We start from the raw sequence: 13,125 nt of genomic DNA on the forward strand, positions 1-13,125 counted from the left end.
AAAAACCCTCGATGGCAAAGTGCAACAAGCAAAATGCTGCAACTTGTGGATTTTAATTTGGTCCTGAGAAAGGAGGCATGTATCCCTTCAATGTAGCACAGGCTCAGCAGCAGCGAGGCTCCCTGCACAAGGAGTTTGCTAAGCCGTCCCCAGCCATGGCGTTATCTCACAACAGGTGCCGAGGCAGCCGCCGTCCCCATGGAGATGAGGTGACGGAGCCAGGGAGAGGCAGATGAGTTCTGGACCAAAGGTTAGCCTCTTCCAGGTCTCGAAGTGACCCAGCTTTTCTGGAAAGGAATTGGGCAATCCCTTTCCCAGGAGGCCAGGACTGACCTGACGATGACAACCACCCCCCTCGTACCTCAAACCCGTTTAAATGAACCCAGAGGAGAATTCCTGCAGGGCAAAGGCTGAGGGTGCAGCTGCGGACGGCACGGTCTGCTGGGGAGGGCCGGCGCTGCGGCCGTCTCAGGTGCTGCCCCGGCGGCGGGGCCGGCCCAGGCCGGTGCAGCGCCGCGGCCGCCGGCAGATGGCCCCCGCCGCAGCGCCGAGCGGCGGCATCGGCCGAAGGAGGGGCCGGCGTCGCCGCCGCGCTAAATCCCCGAGCCCACTGCCCTCCTCCTCCTCCCTCGCCGCGATGGCTTCCTAAGGGCGATGCTCCCGGCCGCCGCCGCCTCCCCGCTCTGTCGCCGGGTGCTCGGCGGGCGAGCGGGCGGCTCCCGCGCGGTTCGGGGGCCGGGCCGGGGCCCTCCCGGGGCGGGGGCAGCCGCCGCCTCCCGCCGGTGCCGGGCGGGGGAGCCGGGCGGCGCGCAGGCGGGAACGGGAGAGCCGGCGCGGGGGCCGCCGTGAGCCCGCAGCGCCGCGCCTGACGGCCGCCTGCGGACCCTCCATCCCTCCCGGGAAATGCCCCTCCTGGCCGGGGGCGGCATGTAGCGCGGGGGGAGCGGGCTCCGCGGGGGCGGGAGAAGCCCCTTCCCTCCGCCCGCGCTCGCAGCCGCGCACACACCCGCGCTCCGCAGCGAGGCGCACGGCCGGCCCTCCTCCTCCTCCCCCGCCCGCTGGGTGCATGCCCGCCTCGCCCGGCGCAGGGACGGCGCGCCGCTGAAGCAGCCCCGCCGCCGGGCACCCCCGGGCGCCGGGCAGCGCCGCCGCCATGGCCGAGGAGAGCTCCGACGTACCCAAAGAGTTGATCGGTGAGGGACGGGGCATGGCGGCGGGGATGGGGGCTGCGGGGTCCCGGGCGAAGGTGCTGCGGGGGCAAGTTTGGAGGCCGCCGTGCGCGGGATGCAGCGCTGCCGGAGATGGGGCTGGGGGGAATCCGGGGCTGGGTCTGTGGAACCGGGAAAGCGCCGCGGGGGCTGGCCACGGAGCCCGGGGGGCTCCGCTCGGGGCTGGAGGGACTCGGAGGAGCCGCGGGGGGCGGCGAGGCCGCGTTGCTGCGTGCGGGCAATGGGCGGGCGGGGGTGCGGGGCTGCGGCGGTCAGGGGAGGCGGCCGCGGGCAGGGGCTGAGCCCCGGGGGCCGCGGGGACACGGTGTGTGTCCCCCCCCGAGCGGTGTGTCCGGGGTGCCGGCAGGCTGCCAGCGCTGGCGGACGCGCTGGGAAGCTGCCCCGGCCCCCCGCACCGCCGCCAGCCCGGGGCACGTCCTCGGTGCGCCTCAGCCTGGCGGCGCGGGCTGCGGCTCCGCTCGGTGCTGTTTGATTTATCCTCCCGGGTTTTGCCTAGTTTAGGATTCGTTTTTCTCTGGATGTAGGAGGGAGTGAGGGTATTTGTAATTAAAGTTTTATGGCCCCGTGCACACGAGCCTCCATCCTGCATGGTTTACGCTTAGGAACTCAGTCACAGGTGATGGCGAGGACCCTGAAAATGCTGTCACCTCTTTTGGGGAGCTTCCAATAAATGGATCGTTACACAGGCGGCGTGTGTGTAACCAGTGTCATTTGGGGATAACCGGTCTGATGCTCCAGGCCCTCAGCTACCTTGTTCAGGCCGAATTTCCTTTGGTTTTGCGTGTTGAAGAGCTATCTAGAGATCTCACCGGCATTGCAAAGATTTAAAGTGTTGTCTTAAGGACAGATGGAAACAGAAATTTGTCAGGCAGCAAGGTATACGCGGCGTTGAATACAATCCTTCAAACCTTACTTAGGTAATTTACATTGTTGCATTTCCTTCAGTTTCCTCAGCAAGTGGTTTTAGCATTTATCAAATACTGGTAAAGTCTGGGTGGGCATTTGCAGCTGCTGCAGATATTTTTTCTGTAGAGTCAAAATAGCTCTATTTTGCAGTCCTCTTGGTCTCCAAACCATGTGGTTTACAGAGAGACTGTAGTCTATAGCTTGCTGCTAAGAAATGATGAGCTGGGAAGAGTTCTAGGAGTAGCTATGGTTAAAACCATGCAGTTTTCCTATTTTAAAGTGGCCAGGCATGTTTGAGTGCTAATACACAGTATTTCTTACTCACCATGGGTCTGCACTCTAGTGTTGTAGGTGAGGTGTGCTGCATACTACAGGGAAGAATAAGGTGAGCATCTTCACAGCCTCCTCTGGTGGCTTTGAACCATCTTAAGAATTACCCCTCAGCCCTGGTGCCCTGCACTCACTCAGCTTGATTTGTCAAGGGCTATTCTGAGGTGTGGGGATCTGTTCGTGTAGATTGGTTTAATTTCTTGCAGTATTTTGGTGTCCACATGTTGAAATTTAACCTCTAAATAGGCTCTTTGTAATAACCATGTTTTGAGAGCAGGATGAAAGGATGTGCTTTAACACAGAGTGATTGGAGTGTGGAGATTAAACTGGGGATAGGAGTGTTTGAGCTGCAGTTTTTGTTCTGTTACTCACTTCCCGTGTGACCTTTGTCAGGTCTCGTAGGTCATAGTCTTCAAAGAAACCTTCTCTTACTGCTGGCTTGCCTGGATCCACTCCTCCCAGGTGTGGATGTCTGAAGCCTCCAGCATGAGAAAAGTGAACCTTAATGTTATATTTCCATCTCTCAGTCTGAAAATTTATTTTGTGAGTCCACTTGCCACCCCACATCAGGGAATTCCCAATGGAGGGAATTGTCCTCAGTTCCATGCAGAGTATCTATGAAATCACTATCTTAGCTCTTTGAAGTAGTGTTTTTAACCCTTGCAGGGAGATAGAGCCTTGTGAGGAGCTGACATCCTGATGATGCTTTGTGCAGTCTGGGGTCCCAGGCCCCTTCTCTCCCTATGGCCTGTTGGAGTAAGAGTGCTGGAGCTGAGGGCTTGCAGTCATTCCCATTTCTGCTGTGTAGGACCCATGGAACAACAAAGGGAAGTGCACCTCTACATGCAGGTGTGTCAGGAGGAAGTCCCCTGCTAGATGCAGGCACCTGGAGCTGTTTGTGGGAGAGGAGAAACCAAAAAGCACAGGCTGCACATGGAGGTAAAGTGGCGGAGAAGCAGCAAGACCACCTGCAAGGAGACAGGACTCGATTAAAAAGACTCTATGGTCAGCTTGCTGCTGGGTTCCCGAGCGGGGGCAGAAAGACCGGCATTGGGCATTACCCATGGGAGAGGAGGCCTTGGGAGAGCAGTTCTCATCGGGCTGGACTTTCCCCCGGGTTCCGCTCACCTGGCTGCCCGGGATCTCGCAGCCTGGCCCCGGCCCAGGCGGTTGCTCCGGGAGCCGGCCGCGCTGGCTGCCTGCCACCGGGGCTGCCGCGCCTTGGGACAGGCTGCTCTGGGCCAGCCGCTGCCACCGAGGAGCTTTTGTGTCCCCGTAGGGAAATTAAAATTCCTGGGCAAAACATGCCGATTCTGCAGAAAGAGCTCTTTCGGGTGAAGAGTCTCCCTGACCGGCCACGTTTCTGACTTGCACGCCCTTCTGCCCCGCAGGCAGAACACAGTGGCCTGGGTTAAACATCCAGGCTTAATAAATGGTGTGTTGTTTGTGCTAACGTCTTCTGACTACCGAATGAAAATTGTGCAGAAAAGCGCTATACAGAGCACTATAATTAAAAGCCTCAGGAATAGCCTATTATCTTTCATTTTTGCTTTTAAACTTAAGCGTGCCCGAGGGCAAAGTGTATGTGTCTGGAGAGGGTGGAGACTTTCCTTTCACAGATGCCTGTTGTTGGGCTGGAAATAGGTTAATGTGTTTAAAAGATTTCTTTCTCATTCTCTTTCAGTGGGGGCTGGGGAGTGAAACTTACGGAAGGTGCCAAATTGGCTCTTCTAGATGAACTCCTCTGTTTATCTCTCAATTACATCAGTGTCAGTAGTTGTATAAGCTATCTAGACACAGTTCCCTGTGTGTCTGTTCCCTTCAGTCCAGGGTGCAAATGTTCAGGGGAAAAGCTGGTTCGTGTCATAATTGGCAGAGACTGTGTAATCATGTGTGTGCATGTACATATTAAAGCGTTATGGCAACTAAGGTAGCTTTGGTGCTGGCACCATGGAGTGGCTACGTTGTTGCTGGGATTTGGACCAAGACCAAAGCTGCCTCCTCAGCATCCTCTGCATAGCTGCCAGGTGTTACTATCTGGAAGTCTGCTTGGTTTGCATTGCTACTTCAATGCACAGAGTGCAAAATGTGTGAACGGTTGCTCTTCCATTGCCTGACCCATTTAGCCTCCTTGATATTAACAAGAGGTGGAAATTTGTGCAGTGCAAGGAGCTAATTTGCGTTCCTAAGCTTTTCAGGTACAAATAATAGCAGTGAGGAATTTGCTTTATTTTCCCAGAATGGAGCTAAGCAGTGCTGTGGCTTGTCTTGGGAATGCTTTTGATATGTAAGTAGTGCTGGGAAAAAAATACCAAATTGTGTTTAGAATCTAGGCATATGACATCAATAATGCTATCATAGTAGACACAAATTATTGTGTAGATGGCATACTTAGAAAATAGTACTTGTGTTAGGTTGTGTTTAGTACTGGTGCATGTGCAGGAGACTTCCATGAGTGCAAGCAGTTGGACAACATAGCTCTGAATCTTTCTGTAAACTCAACAGTGGCATCTGTTTCCGTCTTGTGTTGACACTAAAGGTATTTAATGAAGATATTTTCTTTTGTTTCAGAAAGTGTCAGAGATGTTATTGGGAGGAAAATCAAAATTTCTGTCAAGAAGAAAGTAAAGCTGGAAACCAAGGGAGATAAAGTGGATAACAAAATATTGGTAAGTACAATAGAATGACTCAGATTACAAATGCAGAGGAAAAGCCAGTATCTTTTCAGAATGCAATAATTCTCCTCTGGAAGTATTCTTTTAACTTTCTGTGTGTCATAAGATGTCCATGTGATTTATTTTCTTTTTCTTGCTTTCATGATAGCCTGCATAGGGTTGGTGTGCAGCTGTGCATGTGCACACACTTGTTTGTCACTGAGTTATTTTTCAGAGTTTTGGATATTGTGTTGTGGACTGATGATAAAGCAAACTATTGTTGGAACCTGTTCTAAAATATTCTGCTGCCTTTGCTGGTTAGGTTTCCTGTTTATATCCATAAGAGTTTTAAGTGGCCAAGAAATGCAAAATGAAGTGTGTAGAATTAATTTTGAGAATCTGAAGCTGTTATGCAGTGAAGAGCAACAGTAAAACTGTTAGGCTTTTTGAACTCGACTATTTGTGTTTTTTGGTATTCTCAACATGTTAAGTCTTACATCTGCATTTTAAAATAAATGCTTAATGTGTGGGATTGTAAATTGTTCTTAAAACTGTAATGGAGGAAAGTGTCAAATTGATCTCACTTAAGTATGCTTTCCTGTTTTCTCAAGAATAGTTTTGCTGGTCTCTCTTGATAGGAAGAAAGCTGTGGTAATGAGCTGCTACATTTGCATACTATCTTGAACACACAAAAAGACATGCAACTGTATTTCCTTGCTCTTTTGATACATCAGGAGAACTCTTAGAGTAAAAAGCACAATTAAGTACAATGCTGCCATAATACTTTGCAAGATATTTGAAATTTAGTGTCTTGGGTTCATGCTGTTCCATATTTGAAAGTTTTGTTGCCAAAGCTGTTATCACAGATATTAGGTACATTCTCCATGCAAATGTGCTATTTTGTCTTTCAAAACCACAACTTTTTAATCACTTCTGAATTATCTTCTTAAAGTACAAGTTGCTATCCATGGGCATTACGACTGTAGATAATGGCTCACTTTTATGTGAGAGCCACTACTTAAAGAAACTTGAAATATTTTCTGTTTAATATCTACCCATGTTATATCTAGTTCCTTGATTTACAGTTTCTGTACTGGAAATAGTTTGAATATGTGAATGGTGATTGATTGTCTCTATTTATTTGAAAGCCATGTTTATAGGGAAGGCTGACAGGTTTCACTGAAGTAGTTACACTTGATTGGCTTTTGGACTTACATGGAATCATAACTATTATCAATAGTGAAATATATTGTGGAAATACTGAAATACTGTTTTGAACTGATGAGATCAAGAGAATGTCAAGCTTTGAATCATCAGTGAGGTTTCTGAGGGATGTACTACTTGGCAGTAAAATGCCTAAGTGTGCCTTGGGTGTTTTTTCTCTCTTTAATCTCCTGAGCTCTCAGATGGGGGACTTTCACCTTCCGTGACTGAGGAGGTACTGAAAGGAGAGAACATTTCAGAGGTTCATGAGTTAGTGAGCACTACTTGTGTACATAGATGTAGGTTTCAGTGCACAACATAAGTGTTTCAGGGGAATGATTTTGTCTGGTATAACCACTTGTTCTTTGATGCAGAAATGGAGGGGATTTATATTGGTGGGGGAAAAGAAGTTTTTATTCATAGAGAAATTGATTATATTGATTGCTGGAATTGGATTTTGTGTTTTCCTTTGCTGTAGAAGGAAACTGCCTTTTGTGAAGCTGCAAATCACCAAAGATGCTTCTTTTACAATGTTTCTCTGAGCGTGTAAATCTTTATATTGGATTGTTTGGTTTGGTTTTTTGTTTGTTTGGGTTTTTGGGTTGTTTTTGTAGTTTTGGGGAGTTTATTTTTCTTTCTTGCAGAGGTGCTGAATGTTGTCTGCTGTGGCAAAGGCCTGTAGAGATTGTGGTTCACTTTGGGGATGCAAAGTGCCATGAAACTTAGAATGCTCTGAAAAAAATTACACCAGAAACACTTTAAGTTTGGTACCTCAGGTTAATGGAGACTTTTTGGCCTTACTGTGTCAGCACAGTCACACTTCTCACCTGCGTAGTAGAGGACATACACCCTTCTCTCATCAAAACAGTGACACTGAAAATAAATAACCTCACTTCAGAAGTGACTGCTTAGTACTAAACACTACAGGAAATCTTCCTGGAAAACAAAGAAATTTTGTACTCTGAGCTGGAACTGAAAGGTTTTCAGTAAATAATGCATATGGCCACGTTCTGACCAGAGCGGGTAAAACCAAGTTGCTGTGCCTTGGGTGAGCATGTCAAATGCAATGCTGAATGGAGTGCTGGCAGCAAAAGCAGCTCAGTAATTAAAGACTGTATCCTTAAGTGAACGCACCAGTGGGCTCAAATGTGATTGCATGGGCAACCTTCATGCCAGCACTCCTCGACTCCTGAGAGCTTGGTTTGAAACATTAATCTTCTGAGTGCTGTCTCTTGAGTGCACATGTGGCAAATGAATTGTTTTGAGATTTTGGGGTGAATTTCCTTAGTAGTTGGGTGTTTTTAAGCAAATTAGGTGCCATGCTTTGGGTCTAGCACTTAATAGGGAGAAAATACTAGTTGCCCTCATCTTGGTAACCCCAGACCTGTTGTGAAATGTGCTCATGGCTTTAGAGGAGGTTGATCACAGAGGCTGGCACTGAGCCCTGACACCCAAATCTGTGTTTTAATTAAATGATCTCTCATCCTTTCTTCCTAGGGAAATTCAGCAAAATCACTTTGAGCAAGGGAGCTTATTTTAAAAATGACTGCACTTGGCAGGTAACTATAAAAACACTTGACTGCTGGCCCTGCTGTTCACAGTATATTCAAGGTACAGAGTACTAGAATATGAATGTAACCATCTGCTTAAATCACTCTGTTATAGGAAGGTCATCTGATAATTAAGATGGAAATTAGAATCTGAGACAACAGAAAGAACAGTGCAAAGCCCCTGGTGTTTCTTGCAATAGGATCCCAGTATTAAACTGGTGAAGTTGGAGGATAAAGACCGTGCTGTAGGGGGATACAGTATGGGTAAATGAAGGTGGTATAGAGTGTAATCTTATCCCCTAAAGAGTTGCAGCTGGGTAAATTACTAAAGATTAGGAGCAGGCCTGATGTTAACAGGCCACACCTGTAGTCAATAAGAAGAGTGTTATAAAAGAGTGGATTGGAGGGAACTAGAGTTAGTTGCCTGCTGTGAGGATGAGAATCGGTCCCTAGAGGAGATGCCTACAAGAAACATCAAGGGGGTATGAAACTCTAGCAATACAGAACCTTTGCAATATAATGATAATGGAGCTCTTGCAATATAATGACAACACCATGCTTGCCTTAAGATGCTTTGGGATCCCAGATTTAGGTGCCAGAGTTGGGAAGTTATGTCTAGGAATTTTGATATAAACCAGATTTTTTCTGTCTGTACGAGGAGTTTGCTGCCTCAGTAATCTCAATCTGCAGTTATTTGGTTTTTCAGTTAGTCATAATGATGCAAAACAGTAAACATCATGAGCTGCTGAGCTGCCTCTGGTCTGCTGACACCAAATCTCATGTGTTTGGGCAGCAAATGGGTATCCACCCCTGAAAAGGCAGTAACCAGCTTGAACAGGCAGAAAAATCAGTCATCAGGTGATTAGGGCTAAACCCCAGTCCCATCTGGGTACTCTGGCAGAGCCAAGTTGCATTGGGGAAAGTGAGGAAACATGCAGGCATATAGGAGGCCTTGAAAGGTGCCAAGCTGCCCCACAGGGTGAGCAGAACAGACTCCCCTTGTGTGGGGCTCCCCAGTGGGGGACAGTCCCACTGTGGGCCAGGGAGACACTCAGCAGGACTGGGGTGGTGGCTGAGCTCCAGTGGTGACAGCACTGCAGTGACCCACAGCCGGCTCTGTGGGGTGGCCTCAGCTGGGGAAGTGACTGAGTGCAGGTGTAGCTGTGGTGCTCTCAGGCCAGAGCTGAGTGCCAGAGCTCTGAAGCAAGGTGGGGAGCCCTGGTCAAGGCTTTTTCCTACCTTTGGGGTCACATACCTGCTCTGTGTTGGCTGCAGGCAGCCCAGCTGTGGCAGAGCCCTGGAGCTGGTGGCTCCAGGTGGCCCTCAGCCAGAGGCAGAGTACTCCTGCAGGAGTGGACCCAGCTGTATTTGGCTTCCATGGGATGCTCATCACAGTATTTTGATTGGGTTAAAATAGAGACGTCACTCTTTTCTAAGCAGCAGAGGATTGCTTTGGTTTTGTGTGATTGTTTTGTTCAAACCTGTTTTTTTATGAGGACAAGATTGAAGGCATCATGCTGAGTGCCTGTGGTGTTTCTCCTCGCACTGATAACTTCTGACCTTCTCTCCAGTTTCAGCTTAAGCTGATGGGTATGGAGAGGTCTCAGTTGTGATAATAGGGGAGTGGGGGGAGACAGCCAGAAAAAGAAGAGAAATTTTACACCTACTCCCTCTTCTGAGGCCTCCACCTTTTGCCACCATAAGGGATCAGGCAGAATGCCCTGTTGGCGTCTGAGATATTTCAGTATTTTCTTCTGCTTCTTCTTCTTTTTTTTTTTTTTTTTTTTTAATGCAGAGACCTCAGTGATTATGAGGTTATCACATGCAAACAAATGCTTTTAGGGACGGGGCTTCTTCTTACCTTTGGTGTTTGTGGTGCTGCTTCCCCCCCCCCCAATAGCTGAGATATCTGTATATAATTTTGCTGATTATTTCCCCCTGCTTTTTCTTTCTCTCAGATTTATTGTAATTAGCAGCAAACATTGAGAAGTTAAAATGTGAGCTAAAGCCAATATAAATGGCTTTTACTTCACATGGTGGAATAAATGTGACCAACTCTTTATGAAATATTGATGTTTTTAAGAGTGGTTCATGAAAGGTTGGAATTCAGGATTCATCTTATTTTTTGTCTTTGCTATTAGGAAAAGAGAATATTCCTGCTCTAGTTGCCTTTGATATTAGTTTTCTTTTCCAAAGTAGTATTATTTTAGACATAAAAGATAAGGAAATATTGCAAGTGGCCATGCTGTCTATATGTTTGGTCAGGTTTCTTTGCTTTGTTGCTGGGTTTATTTTGATTTTTTTTGTTGTTGTTTTTTTCCTAATCCTAAGGCTATAGAATAGTGTGATGCCATGTAGTGACCAAAACCACTTTATTAGGAAATCCCATTGAGGAGTCTCTGTTATGTTTCTGCCCTCAGTCATTTACATTCTCTTTGTTAAAATATCACAGTGTTACTTCTGAAACTGAGACAGTTGCTTTGGCAGGTGGCTCTTCCTAAAATTTACTGTATTCCCAACATAAATTCACTGGGAGCAATTCATATGTCCTTGTCACTTTCTCTGGGACATATGTTTCCATGGGCTTTTAAAACAAAAAACTGAATTGACTTCTGTCAAAGAAGTTTATATTTTTTCTGTGCACATGGTCTGAGATTTCACGTTCTGCTTCTAAAGACTCTCTTATAGAGACTGGAATTCTATTTAAAAAATAAAATCTATCTGTGTTTACTTTCAAAGGAGCAATTATGGCCATTTTGTGTGCTCTCCATGTGGCTTCAGAACGCTGCTTGAACAATGTGGCTGACTCTTGTGAAGCAACGGAGAAAAGCCTGAGCTCCTGTGCCTGTTCAGCTGTCAGGATGGCAGTCTCTGGATGGAGGCAGTAGTATTTTGCTCTGCCAAAACTATTTTGGGATTAAAAGCTCTGGTGCTTGTTTTCCATTGCTCATCTTTTGTCTTGATCCATCCATGATATTCAGTTTGAATAGAGATGAATTTCACTTCCTGCCTTAAAAAATACGCACTTCTTTTAAACCACTAAGACATGAAGCTCACAGGGTTGTCTAAGGTTGGTTTTACATAAAATGTGTGCAATCTCACACGTTATATCATGACAGCTGGTGTGTGATAATGATGTTAAATAGGGACATTGTTTAAAAATAATGGTGTTTCCTCTTCCCTGCCCAGAATATTGACTGTTATGACATATATCTTAAGTGTGTCTTTATGAAGATGAAAGGAGGTAGGTGTTGGTACATCCCTCATGTCAGGAAATCTAAGTGAAGTGAGGTAGGGTAATCAAAAAATACTTAGATGTGAAAATGTATCTTAATGCATTTAAAGGTGTGTCTTAGAAAGCAACTGAACTGTGGCCGGTAAGATTGCTACAAAAAACTGAAAGAAGAGTACTGCAGGAAATAGAATTATTAATTCAGTCATGCAGTTGCATATGTTTCCAAAATAGGAAACATTTTAAAAAAATATACATGTGCAAGTTTCACTGAAATTTACATTTCTGTTATACACGGATCCATAAGATTACTTTTAACTGGTGGGAGTACCATGAAGATGATCAGAGGAGTGGAGTACCTCTCTTATGAAGAGAGACTAAGAGAATTGGGGGTTTTTCAGCCTGGAGAAGAAAAGGCTCCAGGGAGACCCTACTGCAGCCTTCCAGTACTTAAAGTGGGCTTATAAGAAAAAGTAAAATTTTTTAACAGAACCTGTTGTGATAAGAAAAGGGGGAATGGATCGAACTGAAAGAGGGTTAGTTTAGACTAGATGTAAGGAAGAAATTTTTTATGATGAGGGTGGTGAGGCACTGGAACAGGTTGCCTGGAGAAGTTGTGGATGCCCCATCCCTGCATGTGTTCAAGGTCAGGCTGGATGAGGCTTTGAGCAACCTGGTCTGGTAGAAGGTGTCCCTGCTCCTTGCAGGGGGTTGGAACAAGAGGACCTTTAAGGTCTCTTCCAACCCAAACTGTTCTATGGTTCCATGATTCAGTGGTTCAATGAATTGCTGGTAGTACATGCAAGTGTAGAAATTAAGGATGATTTCTTGCACCTTGAGTATAGTGTGTTCTTTCCATGCTTTGGGAGGACAGAAATGCAGCTTGTTCTCCTTTTCTTTAGCTCTGGATAACTGGTACAGGCAGGGAAAGGAAAGAAAAAGGGACTCCTTTTTCAGTGCCCTTAAAGCACCTGCTGTTGTCCTGGCTCATGTACTTTTGCATTTACACGCTCACCTGCAGTGTTCTGGAAGGAGGAAATGTGGACATGATCTCACTCAGCATGTTCTGGTTTTCTGTGCACAGCTCTAACAGTTGTAGGGGTAAAAAAAAGTAGTGGGAGGCAGGAATCCACTGTGGCTCTGAACTGATCATGGAATCAATTTTTTGTAGCCCAATTAGAAAGCATTTCCTTTTTAAACTGCCATGCTCTTTCTACTTCTCTTGCTGAATATATAATGTACCAAAGTGGTTTGCTAATGTGCTTTTGCTTTGAGAGGGCCTGACTCCTTGCCACCATTATTTATGAAATTGAGCCTTTACTGAAAGCGAGGATTTTCACTGAAATCTGTGCATAAGAGGCAGAAGACTGATTATTACATACAATTTCTCTAAAGCTGAAAACAAAAAATAGAAAATGAGCATTGGTGTCAACTTGTTGTCTCACTCACTCTTTGCCATTGGTGGCTTTTTTTTCCCCAAGAAAGAGACGACTTGGAGGGGAACAGAATGTGTTATTTGGTAGACATATATTTGTGTGGGGTTTCATTTTTTTTCTTTTTTCCTCTTACAGCTTGTTTCATCTGCCTGACTTACTTTAAGAGAAGACTTCTCATGCAGAGAATGTGGTTTACTTTGGTATAAGTAGTGTGAAGGAGGACACAGTAAACTTGAGAATGGCTGCAAGGGCTCCTAAGTGAAAAGCTAGTATAGTGTGAAAAATGCTTCTCATTGCTCAGAGACCCACTCTTCAACCATTCTTGTGGTGGAAAAATTGGTGAATGCCACTGATTTGTTTGATTATTAAAATACTTACTTTAGCTCACCTAGAGTTCTTTTTTTTTTTTTTTCCTCATGGTGGTGGTAATTACTTTACTGTGTAAAGTAATTACAGGCCCAGGATATAAAATTATCCTTTATAATTTGGCTGCTGCTAGTGGTGCTCTGTATAGCTACCTGAGTCCTCAGGCTGATTTCTGCCCTTGGTCCTGTCTCATCTCTTCCCGTTTCTGAAACATCTACT

At 46.2% G+C, this 13,125-nt stretch overlaps 1 protein-coding gene across 6 annotated transcripts in view; it reads left to right on the plus strand.

The window, feature by feature from the left end:
• Positions 1 to 1,086: 1,086 nt before the first annotated feature.
• Positions 1,087 to 13,125, plus strand: part of CARMIL1 (capping protein regulator and myosin 1 linker 1) — a 189,972-nt gene continuing 177,933 nt past the window's right edge. For all 6 annotated transcript variants that reach the window (XM_054284676.1, XM_054284680.1, XM_054284678.1 and 3 more), the window contains exons 1-2: positions 1,087 to 1,193; positions 5,037 to 5,134. In XM_054284676.1, the coding sequence (XP_054140651.1) occupies positions 1,154 to 1,193; positions 5,037 to 5,134 (138 nt within the window). In that variant the 5' untranslated portion in view covers positions 1,087 to 1,153. The remainder of the gene's footprint in view (positions 1,194 to 5,036; positions 5,135 to 13,125) is intronic.

Source organism: Melozone crissalis, unplaced genomic scaffold, assembly GCF_028551555.1.
Source record: "Melozone crissalis strain CALT ecotype California unplaced genomic scaffold, PUWL_Pcris_2 ptg000042l_1, whole genome shotgun sequence".
Lineage (NCBI taxonomy): Eukaryota > Metazoa > Chordata > Aves > Passeriformes > Passerellidae > Melozone > Melozone crissalis.